We start from the raw sequence: 23,632 nt of genomic DNA, 5'->3' as shown, positions 1-23,632 counted from the left end.
GTCGTAAATTGGGATATGAGGTCCAGGTAACGGAACTGGCGCGGGGAACAGTTGTCACGACGAGAAGAGAATGCGTAGGTGAGTGGCCTGTGATCCGTGTAGACCGTGAAAGTCCTGGCTTCTACCATGTGGCGAAAATGACGGATCGCGTCGTAAATTGCGAGCAGCTCCCTGTCGTAGGGACTATACTTCTTCTGCGGTGACTTCAAACGCCGCGAGAAGAAGGCGAGTGGTTCCCAGGAATCCGCCGTGCGCTGCTGGAGGACTGCACCTATAGCACTGTCAGAGGCGTCTGTGAAGATAGACAATTCTGCTTCAGGATTCGGGTGTGCCAGCATCGTAGCCCTGGAAATGGCTGACTTACAGGCATGAAATGCTTCCATCATCTCTGGCGTCATGGTGATCTCCTGCTGACCTCTCTTCTTTGGACCTGCTAAAGCTGCGTGCAATGGCCCCTGGATATTTGAGGCACCTGGGATGAACCTGCGGTAGAAGTTCAACATACCGAGGAATCGCCGGAGCTCCTTCACGTTCCTGGGAACGGGGTAATCAGTAATGGCCTGAACTTTGTCGTCTAGCACTTTAGCTGCTACGAACACACCTCTCGTGCCGACGTAACCTAGTCTACCGTGCGCATGAACACGACTAGCGCGTCCATACTACGACTTACTACGACTGCTACGAACACGAGAGTAGCGTCGGTCTGGTACTGCCCATTCGAGCCATCGTAATGGCCAGGTGTGTCCATACATTTTTTCTGTTATAAGGCGCCCTTCACACTGCGCGGTTTGAAGATTCTTAGATTATTTTTTTTTATAATGTGGCGATTTTTAGGTAAGTATATAGAGTTTCGTGATGTTCGATCATGTGTCGGAAGGAGCATAGTGTGATATTATCCTTTATTATATGACAAGCGACGAAGAAATTAAGTTAAAATATAAGTAGGTTAGATTAGTAAAAAATGTTTTAAATAATATGTAGATTAATAATTTATTTATAAAGCGTTTCTCATTAGAGATTATTAAGGGTTTCTTATTGAAAGGAAATAACGAAAATACTTACATAACGTCATTTATTAATAAAATAATAAAATTCAAAACAATAATATATAACTGACATAAATTATGTAAGTAAAAAAGCCGATTCAATTTAGACTCATTAAGAAGAATCGGCAAAGAAACTTAATGAGTTTGTTTTTTTTTTTTTAACATTACACATCTTTTAAAAACAAAAATAGTAGATATAAAACATGTTTAAAACAAAAACAAAACATGTGTAAATAGTTAAGTATAAAAGCCAAATCGCAAAATCAAATTTAAATTAAAAGTTAAAAAATAGTAAAATCGAATGAAGTGCGAAATTTTTAACAATGAATGAATAAAAATAATATGAAGAATCAACTTATCTAGGTAAACAAAAAATAAGAAAATCAACAAATTTCAAAAAGTTTCGAATGATACTTAAATTAAACTTTGAAAGTAACAATTTTTCTCATTAAAGTACATTCAAAATCGACCATTTATTTAACTAATAAAAACTAATAGAAATACGAAAAATCAACCTTAACAAGGTAAACAAAAAATACGAAAATCAACAAATTTATAAAGGTTACAAATGATACTTAAATGAAATTTTGAAAATAACAATTTGTCACATTAAAGTACATGCAAAATCGACCATTTATTTAAGTGATAAAAATACGAAAAATCAAACTTTACTAGGTAAACTAAAAATAAGAAAATCAACAAAATAAGTAATCATTTGTTTACAATGAAAAAAAAAAGTATATGTACAACAATGACATTAATTCTTAAATTAAACTAAATCTACTTCTGCTTGAAGAAATACCGGCATGGTACCTGAAAATGAAATCTATGTAGTATCAAAGTACAAAACAATTACCAGATATAAATATAAAATTACTTATATCTCTAAAACAAATCAAATCAGTCCACCATTGCTGAACAAGACAAAGTAGTAAGTATGAAAAAATATTAAAAGAAAAAAATTAAACGGCTAATTCAAAAGAGCACACACATACATAAACTCACGCCTATTTCTCGCCGGGGTAAGCAGAGACTATGGTATTTCATTACGTACATACATAAATTCACGAAAAATGTTGAAACTACTAACATAAACAGCCTATATTAGTCCCACTGCTGGGCAAAGGCCTCCCGTCAATCAACCGGAAGAGGTAGAGGTCTTAAACGCTTATCATAACAATCAACAAGATAAAAAAACTACTGTAATTTAAATTTTTAAACGGTCTAAAATATATTACTCTTTATAATTATGGAATTCTCCAAAACACGATAAACATAATCCTGGTTCCTGAGGGCATTTTTTACAATAAAAATAAACCATCTTGCGAAGCTGATGCTTTCGCCAACATAAAGCGCATCGACGTCTCATGCTCCTGTTTCTGGTGTCCTTTGGACATTCAGAGGGCAGATGTATTACTTCTCCTAAATTTGTGCGAATATGTCTGTTGTCAGTTTGTATGTTTCGGTCATTAACTTGATACGGTAAATTTTAAAGACGTCTAACAATATCAATTCGAAAGCTATAGAAAGTTGCGCTTAGGTTGTTTATTTTATACGTTAAAAATGCGTTTAAGACCATTACTTGGAAAATGTGAACAACAATTTTCTTATACCACCTCATGGTCTTGGGGTAACATGTATAATATGAAAGCAGCTGATCTTTGAAATCGACTCCTTTCATATTCCTGTTGTAATGTACAACCATCTCTGGTTTTCTTACAACATTACCCCGTCTATTGGACGTTTCAACTAAAGATCCGCTATATTGCGTTGAAATGGATAAAACTGTCCGCTTATCTTTAAAATTTGCAACGCACACCCCGCGTCTATTAAATTTATAAAGACAGCTACCCCTAGCCACTCGTGCTTTAATATGAGGTGGATTGCGTAATCTCCTGGCTCTCAAAGTACCAGTACAGTACGTTTTACGAGCAAGGAGATATTCAGCAAGACCTACACTATTATAAAAGTTATCCATATATAGCGAATACCCTTGATCGAAATATTTTTCCATCAATGACTTCACTACTTTGTCTGTATGGCCACTACCACCCACTGCTGGGTCCGCAGCCCCAGTGTACATTATAATTTTCTGGCAAGTGCCTTTTGAATCAGCCAGCACATACAATTTGATACCGAACTTATGCCGTTTGCCCTTGATGTGCTGCTTGATTGAAAGACGTCCTCGCCATAATACTAACGTTTCGTCAATGGTCAAATTTCTCCCCGGAGTCACCAATGTTGCCATCAAATTATTAAAAAAATCAATGATTGGTTTAGTGTGACGAATTATAGAATTTTGACTAATATTACCAGGAGATGAAAAACACAAATTCCTAAGTATTAATAAAAATCTATCCCGGCTCATAAAACGTCTAAATGAAAAGTTAAATAAAATATCGCGGCGCCAGTAATCATTTATTCGCGGTAATCTAATGTGACCCATGTGAAATAACAAACCCATAAAGATTTGCATTTCTGCAACATTGGTGTCCTTCCAGCGATTAATCCTCGCATTTTCAGAATTTGCTTCAAGCAGAACTTGAATGGCATGGGTGTTCACACTTGCCACCAAGGTCTGCCAGAAACTAAGATTAAAAAATAAATTAAAATAATCAAAGGGTGACTCAGCTGTGCCAGCGTTGACTACGGGCGTTGCGGTGAAGTCCAAGTGTGGCTGCTCCCGTTCGTCGGCCTACTCGTCGTCTTCATCTCCGCTGTTGTTGGCCGGATCCACACCGTCGTCATCGGTCTCGGAATCCGAGCTGGCCGATAGGTGATGCTCACCAGCAACACTGGCATCGGAGAATCTCTCCTCGCCACTGTAGATAAAATAAAATTTTCACCATTTTTTACCACACTAACACTCACTGCACTTCTAATAATGACAATTTAAAAAGCCACAATTAACACGCATTTTAAAAACTTTACTTACTCTGAAAAGAACATATGCTCTAAATCTCTTTCCACGTCACTCAATCTACGAGCCATTTCGAAACAAGGGAACGACCGCTGTCTAGAAAAGCTGAGAGAAGAGTGACTGCCACTGACTGGCCGACTGCAAGTACGCCGCACACCCCCGCCACCGCACCGACGACGGTGCACCGGCACAAAAAAACATTTGTAGTCACCGCCTATTGTTAAACTTCCTGGAAATCCGTGAACTTAATTTTGACATGAAAGTCGTAAGACCAAATGTTCTTTTAAAATCAAAAACCCATTGTTTAAATATTGTTAAGAGGTTAAGTGATTTTATTGCCACATTGTTTATTATACTATTGTCCTCTTCCGCCTAAACAAAAGAAAAAATACTAAGAATATTAGGTTTTGTTCAAATATTACAACTTTTCACTTAACAAAAGGTTCACCTGACAAGTGACAGAGATAGAACATCATACAAGCAAGACATTAGGTACTAATAATACTTTATAATACTAAACATTCGATTGCAATAAATCCCGGTGTGATTCAACTAACTTTTGAAAAAAATAATTATATTGGCACATTAATAATATTAATGTTATTCAATATCGGTACAATACAATTAGGTATTTGATAACTAGTAGGTATAGGTGTGTAAAGAAATAGGTAGGTACTAGGGCAAATTGATAATCTTCTTTTCATGTGGGCGGTGAGGGAGATTAACGAAGAGCAGCTTCCATCTTTTTTAGAAGCTATAGAAAGTGTCATTAAAGCGTTCAAGAAATGATTATTACGAAATAATTAAGTAATATTAATAAACCACTATTTTTCTAAATGTGTTTTTTTTATATTTTTCATTTAAGTATATCTCCAGGGTGTCACTAAGACACCGTAACAAAAACTTTGAAGCATAATTCAAACTATGATTCCGAGATGATATCAAGTGGCATTTTCCATTACTAAAGTATGAAACTAAAAATAATAATAAAAAAACTAAAACGTTCATGATTTTTCCGACAGGAAATTCTTGGAGGTTTTCATATCAATTTAAGCAATCTCTACTCTGTTACGACTGATAATGGCTCGAATTACTTAAAGGTGACAGATCTTTTTTATGAAGAAACGAGGAACATAAAATCAAGCGAAGAAACTACAGATAGTGAAGAAGAAATAGACGATGAACGTAACAACCATTTGAATTCAGGTGTCGATCCATTTGATGCCTCTGGTAGTACCAGCTGACAGTGGTAAAACCTAGCATATACTGAATTCGAATGGTAAAATACTCATATCGATATGAGTATAATATACTCATATCGGTAAATCCTAAGACTTACACTTAAATCTTAAGATTTACCGTAGTTCGAACTTTTACAGTAACAGATACATTTTATTTTTTTAAGATTCCAATTATTTGGGTAGATCATCTAAAATAAGAAGTTTGGTGAAGCGTAGGCACCAAGTTCATCATGCTATGAACTTCTGTCTGACTACCCTACTTGGGAATATAGTCGTGAGGTTAGGTTATGTGTTATGACAAGATCTGTAATAGACTTGAAATGCAAAAAACCGATCTTTCAAAATACATATTATATTTAACTAGTTGAGTTCATTTAGGAGGTACCTAGTCTATGTTTAGTAAAATTACAGAATTCAAGCATCTCTCTAATGCTACCCATAATGGAAATCAGTGAACTTTTTTTTGACACGACGCGATTTTATTGCCATATTGTTCATTTTTCTACAACTATTGTCTTCTTCCGCCTCAAACTAAACAAAAGAGTACTGAGAAACATGTACAACTTTGTGACGGTGGCCTTTGTAAATTATAACGCCGTGCCTGACACGAGCACACCTGCCACCACATCAATAACACCGCCCAACAAAAGGTTCAACTGGCCCTAGTGTATTTGTAAGTAAAAAAACAAAAAATACCATTTATTTCTTTACGAAACCACTTATTTGAGTATGTCATCTAATGGTCTCTGGTAAGGTAACACGTCTAACATCATGAAATCCACTTTTGAACTCCAAATATTACTGCGAGTTGTATTTTGACAATTGGTGCCTGTAACCACTGATCAGTAATAGTAATCTGAAGTGCACCTATATTTCAGAGCTTAATTATTTTACAGGGCACTGGATAAAACTCCAATGTCCCGTCCCAAAATTTGCCGGCCCAAGACAAGCACTCAATTGATTTAGTTCATGGCGGTGCTGGTACCCAGACCGACATGCGACAGATGGATGCACTTTAGAAAATTCCTATTGCATTAGTATGACTTGTGAACACATCTCGATACCGCGTTCTAAAATTCTACAGCGTCATCTAGTAGTAGTTAAAATAATTAAAAATGTTCACAATAAAAAATCTGGCGCCATCTATTATATGGTCATGTCATATCCCTACTATTTACTATCCCTACTTATTGAAAAAGTTTCCTATAGAGACGCTAGATGGCGCTAAATTTGCAATAGTAGGAAAATTTCAAAATTTCTTCGCTAGTTTAGTCTATTTATTATAGCAAAATTACAGAATTCCAATTCAAAATTGATGAACTTCTTTAGAAAAATAAAAATATCTGCCTTTACATTAATATGATATATCGATGAATTGAATTTGGGAGTTTTTAGGGGCTGATTTATACCATAGCTGACCCTGGCTTGTACTAGATTTGCCAAACTATCGATAATTTTAAAATCGATATTTTTTTTCTTTTCATTTTCCCGAAGGGCAAGGCAAAGGGAACTATTATTTAACTCAAAAGTCTAAAACTTTCGAGTTATAAAGCGGCTTGTTGGCACGAAGTGAAAATAGATAGGTACTTACACTTTTTTTATTGAATATTCCGATATAATAACACTATCGCGAATGTTTTCCGACTAACTTAATGCGATCACTAACCACAAAACACCACTTCGTATTAATTATTTAGATTATTCAATGAAGAAAGCAATTGTCCCGTTCCCGTTTCTGCCGAAAAGTCGAAAATAAAACTCACGATAGTTACTATATAAAACAACACCTAGGTATTAAAAAAGTATCAAGCTTCTTGATATTGCAGTATCAAACTTTTGAGATTCCAAAACAATCGATCTTATCGACAGCTATCAATACTATTGATAGTCTTACTGATGACTGATCCCTTGTCACCATAAGGTTCATCATATAGATCTTAGGACTTGGTATCAACAGTGGCTATAAGTTGTCTTTACTTACTTGTGCCTCTGTCTACCCCTTTAGGGATTATGCGCGTGAGTTTAATCGATAGTCGACTTCCAATTGATATTGAAAACACTAGCTTCTATCAGTGTTGCCAATGAGGAAATACAGTGATGTTATAGTAGATAGAAACCATCTTGTTTTATTTGTATCTTATTATTGTATATGAAAGCGAGACTTTTTATTAGTATTTTCTCTTGATTTTCTCGGTCATTCATGGTAAAGATGAAGTGTTGTGTTATATAATGTGAGAACTATAAAATTAATCGGAAATTCTAAAGCGAACCATTAAATCTGATAATTAAAATTATAACGATTTGTTATATTAATTAAAACATTAAATAAGACACGTTGCGTTACTTCTGTTATTTTATGTGTAGTGGCAGAATTTAAAATCTTACACTAGCAACATTGAAAAAAAAAATCATTTCATTCTTCAGAGAGAAACCAAGAAACGTAAGTTAATTGAATTAAATAACTAAATTAAATATTTTTGTCTTAAATGGAGTGACGCTAATTATTATGTTGTTTTTGTTACAGTCGTGAAACAATAGCCATGGTGGAAAGGTAAGAAAAATACTCTACGGCGCACACGCAGCCACGTGAATAACATCAATATAATCACAATCATTGTGTCCTTTGTGCTCAATAAAGTATATTTATCTTTGTTTGCAGAAATACGAAGATTTGGACGGGGACTGATATGTAAGTATTACATATACCTATTGTTTTCACAAAATCACATAGTATTACATTCGAAGGGGTAGGTTTATAGTTCCTACACTCACTCCTCGCCAGTTACCAATATGTTTCAATGTAAAAACTGTGTTATACTTATTCATAATTGTTTTTGTGCAGCAAAGGGATTGCAACTGAACCTATGAGGGTGAGTTAATTACAAGGGTAAGGGGCTTCCTATAATACTGTGCTCCTATGAGGAAGGAACAGTATGGTTTAACAACAATGCAGTGTTGATGCATGAGCTTACTAACTCAGCAGCTAATTGCAAGCAGCCTGTGCACAAATGGGGGTGTTTGTTTGTTTGTGTGTGTATAATATATAACTGATGTCATTAATATAAACAGCCTATGTACGTCCCATTGCTGGGCACAGGCCTCCCCTCAAACAACCGGAGTCAGTATGGAGCATCTGATGTCATTACTATGTAATAATCGCTTGTTTTCTTGGGCAAACCAGAACGGAAGAGGAGGAGAAAAGGAAAGGGAGGTGGTGGTGTGGGAGGTGGTGGCGCCGGGACCCACCGTAAGTATTGCATATTATACAATTTTTCAGGTATAGAAACCTGAATCATATAGTATTTATTCCATGAGCTTTATATGATATAGACTGGTATAATTGTTTTTGAATTGTAATAAATACACATGAAAATGAATATTATGTCAGTTTACACCCACCATAGAGTAAAGCTTTACTAATATTAAAATAGTCATGCATGTAGGTATGTCTATCAAGGTAGGCAGAGCTACAAGACAGCTATAAACAGGCACCATCAATATTTGTTACAACATAAATAGATGATGAATTAATTATACAGTTGCACAATATCAACCTATTATAAAATAAATTAGTTATTTTTTTTTAAATTGCTCTGTATAACCATTGCAGTATAGTCAGAAGCAAGATTAGGTTGTTGCTAATTTTTTGAACACGCAGGTTGTGCCAATGTTTTTGGTCACTTAGTGTTACTATCCATACGGCCACCTCGAACATCCATAATTGGACATTCTGGATGTTGCTAACTATATTATGTATACCTTGACTGTCACTATTTATGCCTGCAACATAGTCCAGTTAGTACAAATAATTTTCATATATTTTTTTATCTTATCATCTGTAGAACAATAGAGGTTATATTAGAATTAGTAATTAAAAATAATTGTTAAAAATAAAAAAAATAATTGAAAAGGGCACAGTATATTCGACATGTAGCAATAATCTAAATACTTTTCAGGACAGTTGGTTCATATATTTATTATAATTGTTGATTAATTAAGACTTTTTTATTTTTTAGAATAGAAATAGCCTTGGAAGTCACTCCGGAGACGTTGGGCCGTTCACCCGTCCCGCCATTGGTGGAGCGGCTACGTGAGCGCGCCATCGCCGACGTCAAGAGGAGGTTGTGGCGCGCGGCGATGGTGCGGCCGAAGGTGGAGGAGCGGCGCGCGCCGCTCTCCGCCTCCGAACTCGCAGCCGCTCAAGACCGCTGGCGGGCGGCTGTTAAAAAAATGGAATCCTGAGAATTGGGAATATCCCAATTCTCAGGATTCCATTCAATTATCAAATAAAATGAATTTTTTAACCAATGTTTTATTTTTTCCCCTTTTCACTCATTCTAATGGGTGGTTCTTTGCACACCCGAAGTCAATATCTTTGCCGTAGATCAGATGCAAGAATAACCTAGATTTTTTTTTATCTTTGCGAATATCCAGTTAGAACTTATGTCGCCAACTTACGTATGTTCTAATTGAATACTTGCAAAAACAAAAGATTGTTGAATGTTTTTGAGTTAATGATATTGACCGACGATGTTCGAAGACCCATCCAAAAACAGCATTCGATATCTATTAATTTTCTACCAACTGTCATTCTCAACTCGATCTCCGTCCTTCGGGTTAGAGATGGGATAAGTACCCCGTTTGTATCCGGCTGGGTACCGGATAATGCGCCGATTACCCCCGGCGCTGCCGGGTAATTTTTTTGAAGGTAAAACTTTATAATAAGTTACTTTAAAACTAACATTTATTGCACTTATATTCTAAAGACGCATAAAACCATTATTATTAAGAAAATGTTGATTATGGTGATAAAAAAACCGGTGTTTTACCGTTGAAAAACTGTTGTGTCCATGGATACATCGTCACAGGTTGAGATTAGTGTACCAACTGCAAATAAGCTTGTAATTGCAAAAAATATAAATTTTTCGACAACAAATTCACGATTTTCGATTTTTTTCGAAATCCTTCCTTTTTGACAGTTGGGCTGGAACCTCAAGGCGGCGTTTGAAAGGATTATATTTGGAAGATTTAATCGACTCTAGTGGGCCGGTTGCGGTAAGCGCTGCATGAGTGAAGCGCCGGCGAGTCAATATCCCCCGATACCGAAATATTTGATGTCATGAGCTGCTTGGCCGCCTCTATGGATAGAGTAATCAGGTCATCGGGATTGTATATTACGTCCTTTGGACGCCGATACTTTTCAGTATTGTTCCTAAGCGGAACGCATTCGGAAGCCGCAACTACCAGGGGATTAGGATGGTGAGGAGCAAAATAAAAGAAAACATTTTTAGGCTCAAATTAGAGCCATTGGGCAATGACTGGCAGACCTAGGTCGATGTGCAGATTTTCATTGCTACACGGGGCTCCCGTGGCTTTCCGCACGAAACGATTTTGTATCACGTAAGGGGTGGTTCTCATTACGGGACTCTTTACGATAGTCATCATATTTCACACCCACCTAACCTGAAGTTTCAGGTTTTAACAGAAACATGCTTGAATTTTGAACTCAAACCACTTTTTTTTTCTCGGGTATATCATTATAATATGGAAGTGGCCGTATTATCAGCCTGCCCACCCACCGCACTTATTAAAGATTTATAATTATATCCTTCCGAGCACTTGCTGTGTAGAGATAGTGGTCTAGTTCTTTCAAGGCACGGTTTTTCAGATGGTTCTGCTCCGTATTACTGACTTAATGCGTGCCGGGTAATTTTGCCAGGTACCCGGCACGGAGTAGCGCCGATTTTTAATTTACCGATTTTGGAACAACTCTAGCGATTTGTCCTTTTGACATACGATACCATCGCCCGCCATTTCCTTTTTCGGTCGTCCGTCTTTTCTGAGTAAGTTGTGTTTTTTTATAGTTTCACGAAAATTACTAGAAATCTTAAGTGTATGTTGCTCATTATTGTTATTTTTGTTTCAGCAACAATGTTTAAAGTAAAAAGCAAAAGGTAAGATTTTTCTTTTTTCTGAATGGCGCACACGCAGCCGAAATAATATAGTACGCAGGCGTGGTACCTATACTACCAATATAATTACAATAATTGTACTTTTTTGTAGAGAAACGCGAACGGCGAGGCGTGGGGGGCAGGACGCGGGTGCGCCGCCGCCGAAAATGTAAGTATTACATATACTATATTATTTTTTCACAAAATCACATAGTATTACATTCGAAGGGGTAGGTTTATAGTTCCTACACCCACTCCTCGCCAGCTACCAATATGTTTCAATGTAAAAACTGTGTTATACTTATTCATAATTGTTTTTGTGCAGCAAATGGATTGCAACTGAACCTATGAGGGTGAGTTAATTACAAGGGTAAGGGGCTTCCTATAATACTGTGCTCCTATGAGGAAGGAACAGTATGGTTTAACAACAATGCAGTGTTGATGCATGAGCTTACTAACTCAGCAGCTAATTGCAAGCAGCCTGTGCACAAATGGGGGTGTTTGTTTGTTTGTGTGTGTATAATATATAACTGATGTCATTAATATAAACAGCCTATGTATGTCCCATTGCTGGGCACAGGCCTCCCCTCAAACAACCGAAGTCAGTATGGAGCATCTGATGTCATTACTATGTAATAATCGCTTGTTTTCTTGGGCAAACCAGAAAAAATACTTCAAGTGGGTGGTGGAGGGGGTGGAGCAGGTGCTGCCGGGGTCCCCCGTAAGTATTGCATATCCAATTTTTTTAATATAAATACTATCATTTATTATTCCACATATAAATGACCAGGTTGGTCGCTATAATAGGTATTAATACAAGGTATTTTGTGTTTTTGTATTAAATTTCATGTTACCTAACTATATTATAATAATGATTTTTAAATGTAAAAGCTAGTGGATTTTTAATGTAGCAGTCCTCGGTTATTATACAAAATAATGAGTCTGATTATTTAAATTGAATTATTTTAAGTTACTTAACAATACATAGTAATTTTCATTTATTAAAATATGTTTTGCTGCTCTGCCCTAAAGGTGATGGAGAATGTGTATAATGCCTGGTCAATTTGATTAGGCTAGTTTCCAACTAGTGAAATCAGTTACTTTTTACTAAATGTCAAAACACGAAATTACTATGGAATTTGTATGAAAAAGCACACTGTGACATCATAGAAAAACGTGATAAAATATCGTACTTATTATTACTTTTTTCTTGATTAAAATTCATAAATAAGGTAAATATAAAAAAGGAAATGTTTTTCGTTAGATGTTATTTTGGTATTAGAATTTCATAATTTATCTTGAACCTAGTACACAACCCAATTATTGTCAAATTGCACTCTCATATTGGGCATTATGTATAACGACCAATTTATTACTTGTCTATAACATAACATGTAGTACAGTATCAGAATCAATAGTGGTTCATGAGGGGGCTGGGGGCTGTGGTTAAATTTTAGTTTTCTTTGTAATTTATTATAATAGGACAGCATAAATTATATTGGAATTAGGATATATTACTTCAGTTTTTGAATTGTTATGTTAGGTTAAATATGCTTTTTATATTTGTAGACCAGAAGACGAAGATGATGGGGCGACGGAGCCCACCGTAGTGGCGGCTACGGCGGAACTCCTCGCCTCCGCCGCCGCCGCGGCTACGGCGGAAGCCCTCGCCACCGCCGCCGCCGCCGCCGCTACGGCGGAAGTCGTCACCTCCGCCGACGTCACCGCGGCTACGGCGGAAGTCCCCGCCTCCGCCGCCGCCGCCGCGGCTACGTCGGAGGTCCCCGCCTCCGCCGCCGCCGCCGCGGCTACGGCGGAAGTACCCGCCTCCGCCGCCGCCGCCGCACTAGCGGCCTTGAGGGCTGAGCCTACCGCTATAGCTGCAAACGCCGCGGCGGCTATAGCGGTAGGTTCAGCCGCCAAGGCCGCGAGTGCGACTGTCCCGCGCGTCGCGTTGTTGTCTTCGCGTATAGCGAAGGCGGCTGCTGCAATTGCAGGCAGCCACGCAGCAGCAGCGGCTCCCGGCACGCTGGACGCCGAGTATGCAACCGCTGCTGCCGCTGTTGCGGCAACAGCGGCTCGCATGGCCACGGCGTACGCAGCTGACCGTTATCGCCGCCAGTAGCGCAGCTGAAGCCTTCGCTGCCGCTGGTAGCGCAGCCGAAGCCGCTGCCCCCGCCACCGGTAACACAGCCGAAGCCACCGGAGCTTCGGTTGTGTTACCGGTGGCGGTGGCAGCGGCTTCGGCTGCGCTACCAGCGGCAGCTTCCAGTGTGCCGGGAGCCGCTGCCGCCGCCACCGGTAGCCCAGCCGAAGCATAATTCATAAAACGGTTACTGATGATGGATTTTTAGTTTAAATTTAGTTTTTGTATTTTTACTACTATTGTTATTCTTGTTCGTTTTAAATAATGCGCTACTTTTATATTTTTTTTTATATTCTTGTAATTTTAAAATCAAACCATGTTAATTTCTTTATTATTTAGATACATGACTTGGTAGTCGGCCCGTATTTATTAGCGAGGACCTCAAAGACTTCCCAGTCCATAATTTGTAATACATTAGTTCTGATAAAATTAACACAGAGTTGCTGGTATCATGACTAATGATGCTAATTCCTGTAGCCCATCTATTAATTTTAAAATGAATGAATAATCCTAACCTAAATCAGGAACTTCAGATTTTTTTTTGTCAAAATGACATTATTTTGTTATGCCAATCGATAGAAAAAATCGATACAATCAACATTTAATACTTGTGTTTTTACCGAAAAACTAATATTTAACGAGATATGATGACAAATGTGTCAAATTAGAACTATGGAACTAAATTAAATGTATTTAAATCGCTTTCTTTTCGGCGGATTAGCTAATGAGGTATAACTTAAAATAAAATTAGATTGTGCCTACAGGTATTAGCACCATTTTATTCTTAAACTTAAAAAAATCTAACTTCTATATTATTGCAAACCAAAAGATTAAAGAAAAGAGACTTACTTTTGTTCCCCTGTGTTGTATATTGTATTGTAATAAAGTATGTTGTGAGAACTTAATTAAAATATTTTATTTTAAACTAACAAAAACTGTTATACTTTCAAATTATTTTTTTAATTACTCAAAAGTACATTTTAAAACTATATTTTTTTTTTATTTTAAAAATCTTTGTAGTCTTGAATAGATATGAATGCTGTTCGGTGTATTTATTTTAATTTTTGGAAGTTTATAGATAGATATAGAACAAAAAAATATTTCAGACCATTCCCATAAAAATAAGTTAAATTACACACCAATACAATTATCAGAACAAGACACATATAAACACAAGGTAATTTAAAAGTTAGGTATATAATATGTAGAAATATATTATACAATTTCAATAAAAAGGTGTTAGATAAGTGCAGTGTGAACACACCGTAAGCGAGACGGCCGCGCAGTACCTATTGTATCGAGATTGTATGGACCGGCGTGGCGCGTCGGCCGGTCCGTCGATGCGTTTGTATGAACACACTACGCGTTACCGGTGCGCACATTCGTGTGGACAGCCGAGACACAGCTGGCGTGTCGGTAGCACATTCGTTGGTACAACTTTCGTGATAGCTACGCGTGTGCGTAGAGCACGCCTCGAGTGTCCATATGCGCATATTTGTCACATGGGTCTAGCAGCTGAAGTGCTAGTGGTCGAACTCCTCGCGCTGATACTTCATGTCCCAGGAACGTGATGGTTGACTGACCAAAATCACATTTTGCGGAGTTAATCAGGACACCATAATCGGCCAGGCGCTGGAACAGCTGGCGGAGATGACTCTGATGCTCTTCCTCTGTGGCTGAAAAAATGAGTATGTCATCCAGGTATCCGTAGCAGTTCGGTAATCCCCTTAAAGCCTCATCTATGAAGCGCTGGAAAGTTTGCGCCGCGTTCCGGAGTCCAAACGTCATGTAGGGGAATTCGAATAAGCCGAATGGCGTCGTAATCGCGGTCTTCGGTATGTCAGGAGGATAGACTGGTATTTGGTTATACGCCTTCACCAAATCTACCTTCGAGAAAACAGTACCTACCTGCAGCTGGTGCGTAAAATCCTGTATGTGCCGTATGGGGTAGTTGTCGGGAATTGTGCGAGCATTCAAACCTCTGTAGTCACCGCAAGGCCTCCAACCATCATCTTTCTTGCGGGCCAGGTGTAACGCAGACGACCAGCAGCTCTCAGATCTACGAGCCGTACCGGCCTCCAGCATGCTCTCGAACTCCTTTTGGGCTATCTTCAGGCGATCAGGTGGCAACCGACGAGGGCGACTCGTGACTGGTGGACCAGGAGTAGTCCGGATATGGTGGACCGTGTTGTGTTTTGGTGGTGTATGCGTACCTGCCGGGCGGGTTATGTCTGGGAACTCACGTAAGAGGTCATGATATCTCGATATCCCGGAGACGGCCTTGACGGAGGTGACAGCATCTGCACCCTTTCTTGCTGGCACGGACACAGAGAGTGTTGTCACGCCATCTATTAAACGGTGCTGCCTGCAATCAACAAGTAGATTATAGTAAGATAGGAAATCTACTCCTATAATTGGTTTGGAGACATCAGCCACCACGAACCTCCAGTTAAATGCTCGCCGCAAACCTAGATTAAGCTCCAGTTGTACCCAGCCATACGTAGATATCACCGTGCCATTGGCCGCGAATAGCTGGTATTCCGTCTTCGTCCGATGCTGTCCCAATGCCGTGCGCGGGTACACACACAGGTCAGAACCGGTATCGACGAGGAAACTCTTCTTCGACGCTTTGTCCACAACAAAAAGGCGGCCCGGTGCAACATTATGGCAGTCGTTGGCCGCTATCTCCGGCTGCCTGTGTCGTTTCCCACAGTACTGCTGCTGTAAGAACAAGGAAGCGTACACTTAGTAGCCCTCTCTCCGAATCTGTTGTGATAAAAACAGACGGCCGGATTAAATGATCTGGATCTAGATCGTCGACGATAATTTTTATTATTATTATTACCCCTGCTTCTTGATCGGGAACGTGCACCGCCGTCATTATTTAGTTGCGATTGCAAAGAAGCTACCTGCTTAGTGAGTTCGCTAATCTGCCTCGTCATGTCTACTAACGAAACATTTGCACTTGTGGTCGCAACTTGTGGGGCGTTGGGTACGATATCGTACACCTGATCGGCAAGCTCCGCTACGTCTGCCAACGACATTTTTCGTTGCGCTGCTGCCACTACGGTCTGTAAATTAGTAGGTAACCGACCTGCCCATAATGTGCGGAGGAAATCCTCTGGAACGGCTGGTCCCGCTAACGTCTGCAAATGCCGCAAAAATTGCGACGGTTTCCTGTCGCCTAGCTCCTCGTACGTAAGGAGTTGCTTGACTTTCTTTTCTTGCGAGGCGGAAAGTCGCTTAATTAGCTCGGACTTCAACTTTTCATACTTGTCGACAGCTGGTGGATTGACGATGATGTCTTTCACCTCCATAGCATATTGTCTATCCAGCTGGGCCGAGATATAATAAAATTTCGTTGTATCCGCCGTTATTCCCGAAAGCACGAACTGGCCTTCGATTTGCGCGAACCAAAGCGCCGGGTCGTCTGGACAGAAGGGTGGCACACGTACTCCGACCTTCGCGAGTGCTGGGAAATCATCCTTGGCGGATGACGCTGCTGCTGCTGCTTCGTCTGACCTGCCCGATCTAGACATCCTCGAACTGGTACACGTTAACGCGTTTTAATGTTCAAACAAGGGGTCACCAGATGTGGGTGCCCTACCGGGTGCAGTGAAATAAACAATCCAGTCCGATACGACACTCAACATAAAGTTTATTTTTGCACGAGTACACAGCAAGAAGAAGGTTCACAAAAGTCACTAGACGGCACAATAGATAAAAGCGTAGCGTTAGAATAGGAAATAGAACTAACTAGAAGGCACAGGTTCAGGAAAATGATAGATAGCGTGAAGTTAAAAAGCATACAAAAATATCAGCTAACTACGTAGCGTAAAGCGCGGGAATCTTTACATAAAAAGCAAGCGGGCATTCGCCGTGGTCTTTGAGATACGACTGGCGCGTCAGCTGTGTCGCTTGCGGTGCGGTGGGGCGCGCGCGCGCCTCGCATCGATTCATGACCATATAAGGTATTGTAGGCATAGGAGCGATGCGCGCCCGCTGAGTCACAAGTTGTACAGCGCGCCACAAAGGTTCGGAAATACTTCCACTTCACGCCTGCATCCCGGAAGGGGTATGCAGACTTGTATAATTTAGCGACATCTTAACATCAGGTTTGCCTCCCTGAAGGGGTAGACAGACGTGAATACCTTGAAACAAAGCAATGTTTATAATACAACGATCTCACCCGGGTTTACTTGATTTTATGATTTTATATTAACTTAAGATTTGTTTTTAATTTGATTAATAAATAATTTGTATGTTCCCACAATACCATGTCACATTAACTTTTTTGACAAATTAAACCGTAACTCTCATTAAATGTCAATGTGACAGGGTTCTAAAGCGGGTACATGTTATTACTCATGACTGTACTACCAGTGGTACTAGTAAAACCACGGGCATTTTTTTAGGTACCAACAGTCTGTGAACTTATACGAGTAAACAGATTTATTAGGGCACTGTTAGAGCAAGTGGATACTTATGTAATAACACTAGGCGTATCGTTAGATAGATGGACATGAAAAAGCTTATTTTCCCCGGCTATACAGGCTGTGAGAAGCTGCATTAGTTTTAAGCGGATGAGACGTTCGTTATTTAAAAATTGATGATTTAAAGTGTAACTATGTTACCTACTGAATAAAGATATTTTTGAATTTGAATTTGAAGAATGTATAAACAGTGTATTTAAATCCAATTTATTCAATTAAGTTTGAAAGAACATTATCTTTTTCACGTTGGGATGCATTTACGCATGCCCGCCGCCATGGGGATGACGACGGGTTACGTGGGATTCCAGGATCTCTAGTTTCCCGCATACGGTGTTCGTCTTGCCGCCTGGATGGGAGCCACGGGAACTCACCCGCATACTTCCGCGACTCCCAGGCGGTGTCCGTGAGGACCCGGCTCGGTGAGCACTTCTCGAGTGCTCGTAATCGTCAGAGGTGCTTGGAACACGGGGGACTAAGTGCCAGGCGATGGACGACCCCACGTCCATCACCTAGCATCCCCACTACCTACTCAAGAACATTACTGTAATATATTCAATAAAACGGCATTTAGATTTTTTCCTATCATATCTGACATGACATAAAACCATAAGCAAACAACATAGATATACCACAGGTCTCCCCATTAATCTTGTAATTAGCTACTATTGGTCTCTTGTTACTGAGGTCTGCCCTGGTCGACGTGCCTCTTGCAGGTCTCACCGTCATCCGTTCCGCACTGGCCCCAGTACTCTCACACCCTCGCCAAATTTCCATCTCTGGGACAGGTCCGTATAGTTTCGGAATAAAACGGCATTTGCATTTTTTCTTATCATATCTGACATGACATAAAACTATAAGCAAACAACATAGATATACAATTACCTACAGGTTGGGTCCAAAACCAAAGCGACAATGTTTAAATAGGTACAATAAAAACATTTACATGATTAGTCTAAGTATTAAGATATTCAAATTCAAATAAGTACAACAGATTATTTTCCATTATCAAAATTAAAAACAAATTAAATTATATAAAATCAAATAAAACCAAAATTATCAATGTCCTTACAAACAAAATACAATTAATACTATTAATAAAAATGAAATAAAATAAAATACAATACATTGGTGCCCAGTCGTGTGCATACAAACTTAACCCAATTTTAGCTCAACAGCTCCTAAATGAATGCCGTCCTGCACTTGCAATAAGTGCGAGAAAGTTAATTAAGTATATTAATGTGCAATTCATTACAAATTGATTCATTCAATGTACCATTTGTTTATTTTTTATTTTCTTATGTATATTTGTACGCCTGCATGCAGGCCGAACACATCACAACATTGTTATTTAAATTATTTTACCACCTTTATTGTATCTATGTGTTCTCGCAAATAAATTGATTAGATTTGATTTGATTTTTTCAATTAATTATCTTTGCCTTTCCAGATCGGGTGGCGGACAACCAACGCGTGGATAGCGGGTAACCTGGCCTGCAAGTTCTTCCTCGTACTCCGAGCCTTCGGGCTGTATCTGTCTTCAAATGTTTTAGTCTGCATATCTTTAGATAGGTGAGAAAGTTGTTTTATCTGTATCCCCGATAAAGTAGAGGTGTATAGTACATACACCTACTCCTCGCCAGCTGTGTTAAATCCCACCCAACAAATCTATAATAGGCTAGTTTCCAACTAGTAAATTCAGTTACTTTTTTCTATACGTCAAAACACAGAATTATTATGAAATTTGTATGAAAAAACAATAAAATTTCGCACTTATTATTACATTTTTCTTTATTAAAATTCATAAACTAGTTAAGTAAATAGAAAATATAAAAGTGTTCTGTTTTTATTATCAGAATTTCAATTCCATTCGATAAATGTAATAACAACAAACAAACTTCGATAAAATCACAAAGCCTTTAATAATTCAATTCAAAATAACAGCATAAGTACAATTGGCGGCTTTATTGCTAAGCAGCAATATCTTTCAGGCAACCTAAGGGTGAAAGGAAATGACTACACTGTATACACTGAAATACGGGGCAGTGCAATACAGTAAACACACACAGTACAGAGTTTAGTACAGTAATATTAAATTATATAAAGATCGGAAAAAAAATGTCGTATGTGCGTGTGCGTGTGCGTGTGCGTGTGCGTGTGCGTTTGCGTGTGCGTGTGCGTGTGCGTGTGCGGGGGTTGATGGGGTTGGTAATTGACCTCACAACTCACACGATAGAAGAAGATCCCACTCTAGGCGGGGTCGGCACAACATGTATTCCTCTTCCATTCATATCAGTCAGTCGTCATCTCCGTACTCACACCTTTCATCAAAAACATTAAACAAGCGGCAAAGAAAGAGGGTAGACAGATATGTCTGCCCGTAGAAAATTATGGATCTACCTACTCCACTCCAATCTCATCAGTCATCCCGTGATCATGGCACTTGCAACAGTGTCGAAATATCGGGAGTCTCATATCCCCATTTAAACGCGGTAAGAACCCGTTATTATGTGTTTTAATTATGATAATAACCGCGTAAACTTAAAACAACATATCCTTCTTTACATAATCCATCCACATTTTCTTCCTAGGTATTAAGTGCGTGATATAAATGAAGACAACATACTTTAAAGCGCTACTTTTTATCCCTATCTAATTAATTACACAAGTGTGTACTCTAGGTCATTTAGTATTCCTTTTCTCCCGAGTCTGGATGTTAGAAGTTTGTCTTTTTTCATTACATACATAAGCGCACGACTGCCTTCCAATGAGAGAATTACCAAGCTACGTTCACAAAAAAATATAGATGGCGCTGTATAGAGTTGCCTTCGTTTTACTTTCCAATTTCACGGATAACAGACATATGCATACTTTATCTTTGTTTCTGGGTGTAAATAACACTTGTTACTACACCCAAGCACAACACATCTTCCACGCATTATTATTCTGATCAAAATAAAGACAAGCAATATAGGTAGGAACATAATTCTATAAATAATCTGTTCCAAATGTCAACCAACCATTATTTTTATAAATACCTCTGCCATTACATTATATTTTGTAATACTTGTGTACTCGAGCAATAGAAAATTGGTAATTATCATGTTAAATCTGTACGGTCACGAGCATTAATATGTATACACTTTGGTACCATGTCACATTAACTTTTTTGACAAATTGAACTGTAAGTCTCACTAAATGTCAAATTATGATATGACTATGATTCTGGATTGATATCAAATGGAATTTTCCGTCACAAAAGTACTTATAGAACAGAAATTAATTTTAAAAATTACTAAAATATTCATGACTTTTCCGACAGGAAATTCCACTTGATATCGACTCAGAATCATTGTCTAAACCATCCCCTTCAGTATTAATTATGGTGTCACAAACACCCATTACCCACACCATTTAAAAAAATATAAAAAATATCGTCAAATTTGCGACGGAAAATTCCATTTGATATTAACTCAGAATCATGGTCTGAATCATCCCCCTTAGTATTCGTTAGGGTGTCACTAACACCCTGTATAAATGACCTAACTTCCAACTCCACTGTCGGGCAACTTGCCCGAGAGGTTGCTGGCAGCTGACTGAACGTGTTTTTTTATACGCTCTCAGTTCAGCAAAACGAAGTAACGATTATAAGTAATAATATTAATATTGTAGGTTATATTTTACAATACTGACAGTGCTAAGACTAGGTGTATGATACAAAGACAATAATTATTAATAATGGACCATTACTGTACACTATTACCTAGCAAATGGCCATTGAGTTTGGTTATAGCATTATTAGGATTTAAATAATGGTGACATAATTCATTACCGGTATAAAGCAGGACAAAATGATCACAAAGTGTAATCGGCAAGTTTTAACAAAACAATAAAATGACAGATCAATTTTTTTTTTGTTTTTTTGACGTGACTTATTGTAGATTTGCCGCAGATGGCATTAACTACTTGGCCGGACAAATGTGAGCGCTGAAGGCTCTCACCCGGTACAACGTTTAAGACAACAGGCCTGAAGGTGCCCAGTTGGGCGTGAACCTCGGCTCAGGGTGTCGTCTGAGTGGAAAAATATTTGAAAGAATTAATGATAGCGATAAGCGCTGATTGAGGGAAATCGTCGACCACGCCGGCGGGGTCGGTATCGGGGAGACAGATCTAAAATATATCATATTTCAAGCCGAATAGCTGTAAATTTAAAGGTAAAATAATTTAAGAATGGGCTGACTACCTTTAGATTAATTCGTAACTTGCTGTGAATGATTCAGACAGGAAGATAATGAAATGAACAAAGTTTGATGCCCATTAGCCCATTATCTTACATGATAGGAAACTAAAGGCTGAGCAAAAGTTAAAGAAGGAGTTATTATGGTTAATAAGCTGACTTCTTGTTTATAGTGTGAGGGGGAAACGCATTTGTTGGAAATGTGGGTTTTCTTACAAAGTATTCCTTCAAAAAAAATTTTTCATTAAGCCTACGCCGATACATAGATCGAAATAATTTGTCATGGACAGGAGGAGTAAGCGACGTGGCCGCTTACTATGGGTCTCGTGAGGAGGCTCGGTGTCGCTCAGCGGGCAATGGAGAGAGCTATGCTCGGTATTTCCCTGCTCGATCGAATCAGAAATGAGGAGATCCGCAGGAGAACTAAAGTCACCGACATAGCTCGGAGAATTGCAAAGCTGAAGTGGCAGTGGGGAGGACACATAGCGAGGAGAACCGATGGCCGATGGGGCGGAAAGGTTCTGGAGTGGCGACCACGTGTCGGACGACGCTCAGTGGGTAGGCCCGCTACAAGGTGGACCGACGATCTGGTGAAGGTCGCGGGAAGCCGCTGGATGCGGGCAGCGCAGGACCGATCGTCGTGGAGATCCTTGGGGGAGGCCTATGCCCAGCAGTGGGCGTCATACGGCTGATGTTGATGTTGATGAGGAGGAGAACCTGATGGTGTAATTAAAATACACGTTTCGGCTTTACAAGAGTTGCGGGTTCCAGTCCCGTCCGAGTCAAATTTTCTCTTTGTGGGTTTCCCTAAGCACGAGGGAGTGCTATAAAATAGAAATCACGTTTTTCTTCATCGCTGAGCGTGATAATCATTTACGATTTTAATACGAATCCAAAAACGAATCGAAAATTATTGGTTCAGGCCGCGCTGGGTTTGAAAATGCAAACTTACAGTGATAGTGAACTTTTCATACCTTTAGTTATTCCGTTAATTTTTTATTTAATTTTTAAAACAAATTCTACATACATGTTAATTACATAAGTTGTGCACGTCTGTAATTGGTGCAAACACTAGTACTAGCCGTAAGAAAGTTATATTAATTGTTGTGTGTTTGTACTGTTGATGTGCCTAATAAATAAATAAAAAAATAAAATAAATAAGATAGTCAAGCCGCGTTTCCACTTGGCAACATTTGACGCGCGACATTTTGCACAACACGTTGCCCAACATGTTGAAAGTTAGCGCGTAACTTTTGTAACAACATGTCGTCAGAGTGTGGCTAGTGTTGTTGCGCGTCACGTCTCCACTCGACAACAGTTGATGCTCAACTAACGATGCTCTCTAAGCCAACAACAAGCCGCGCGACAAGTTGCTCTTCAGCTGGCAACGTCGCGCGTTGTTGTGCAACGTTGGCGTACATAGTGAGCGATACGTGTTGAGCGTTTATTGTTGCCTAGTGGATACGAGGCTTTATCTGCCAACTGAGCCATATATATGCAGGATGTTAGTGACATCTTCCGTCGCAAAATTAATGTATTATTTTGCGTCTTTTTATATTATTTTAAATTTTATACTTTTGCGACGGTAAATTCCACTTGAT

At 39.0% G+C, this 23,632-nt stretch overlaps 2 protein-coding genes and 1 long non-coding RNA gene across 3 annotated transcripts in view; 2 read left to right on the top strand and 1 right to left on the bottom strand.

The window, feature by feature from the left end:
- The window catches only part of LOC126370574 (adipokinetic hormone/corazonin-related peptide receptor variant I-like), a 131,313-nt gene that overhangs the window by 47,536 nt on the left and 60,145 nt on the right, over positions 1-23,632 (top strand). The window contains exon 2 of the mRNA XM_050015518.1: positions 19,245-19,366. Coding sequence (XP_049871475.1) covers positions 19,245-19,366 — 122 coding nt within the window. The remainder of the gene's footprint in view (positions 1-19,244; positions 19,367-23,632) is intronic.
- LOC126370593 (piggyBac transposable element-derived protein 4-like) lies at positions 1,698-6,802 on the bottom strand. Its single transcript, XM_050015546.1, has 2 exons — positions 3,982-6,802; positions 1,698-3,868 (listed from the first exon to the last, which is right to left on the bottom strand). Exon 2 carries the CDS (start codon positions 3,520-3,522, stop codon positions 2,536-2,538), a length of 987 nt encoding a protein of 328 aa, XP_049871503.1. The 5' UTR covers positions 3,523-3,868; positions 3,982-6,802; the 3' UTR covers positions 1,698-2,535.
- LOC126370636 (uncharacterized) lies at positions 7,454-9,451 on the top strand. Its single transcript, XR_007566898.1, has 5 exons — positions 7,454-7,758; positions 7,867-7,896; positions 8,050-8,077; positions 8,389-8,454; positions 9,224-9,451. It is a non-coding gene; the product is annotated as an uncharacterized LOC126370636 (long non-coding RNA).

This window comes from Pectinophora gossypiella, chromosome 11, assembly GCF_024362695.1.
Source record: "Pectinophora gossypiella chromosome 11, ilPecGoss1.1, whole genome shotgun sequence".
Classification (NCBI taxonomy): domain Eukaryota; kingdom Metazoa; phylum Arthropoda; class Insecta; order Lepidoptera; family Gelechiidae; genus Pectinophora; species Pectinophora gossypiella.
This window is presented reverse-complemented; position numbering and strand designations above follow the sequence as displayed.

Coding starts and splice junctions, on each gene's coding strand:
- LOC126370593 (XM_050015546.1), bottom strand. CDS start 3,522: ATGCAAATCTTTATGGGTTTGTTATTTCACATGGGTCACATTAGATTA.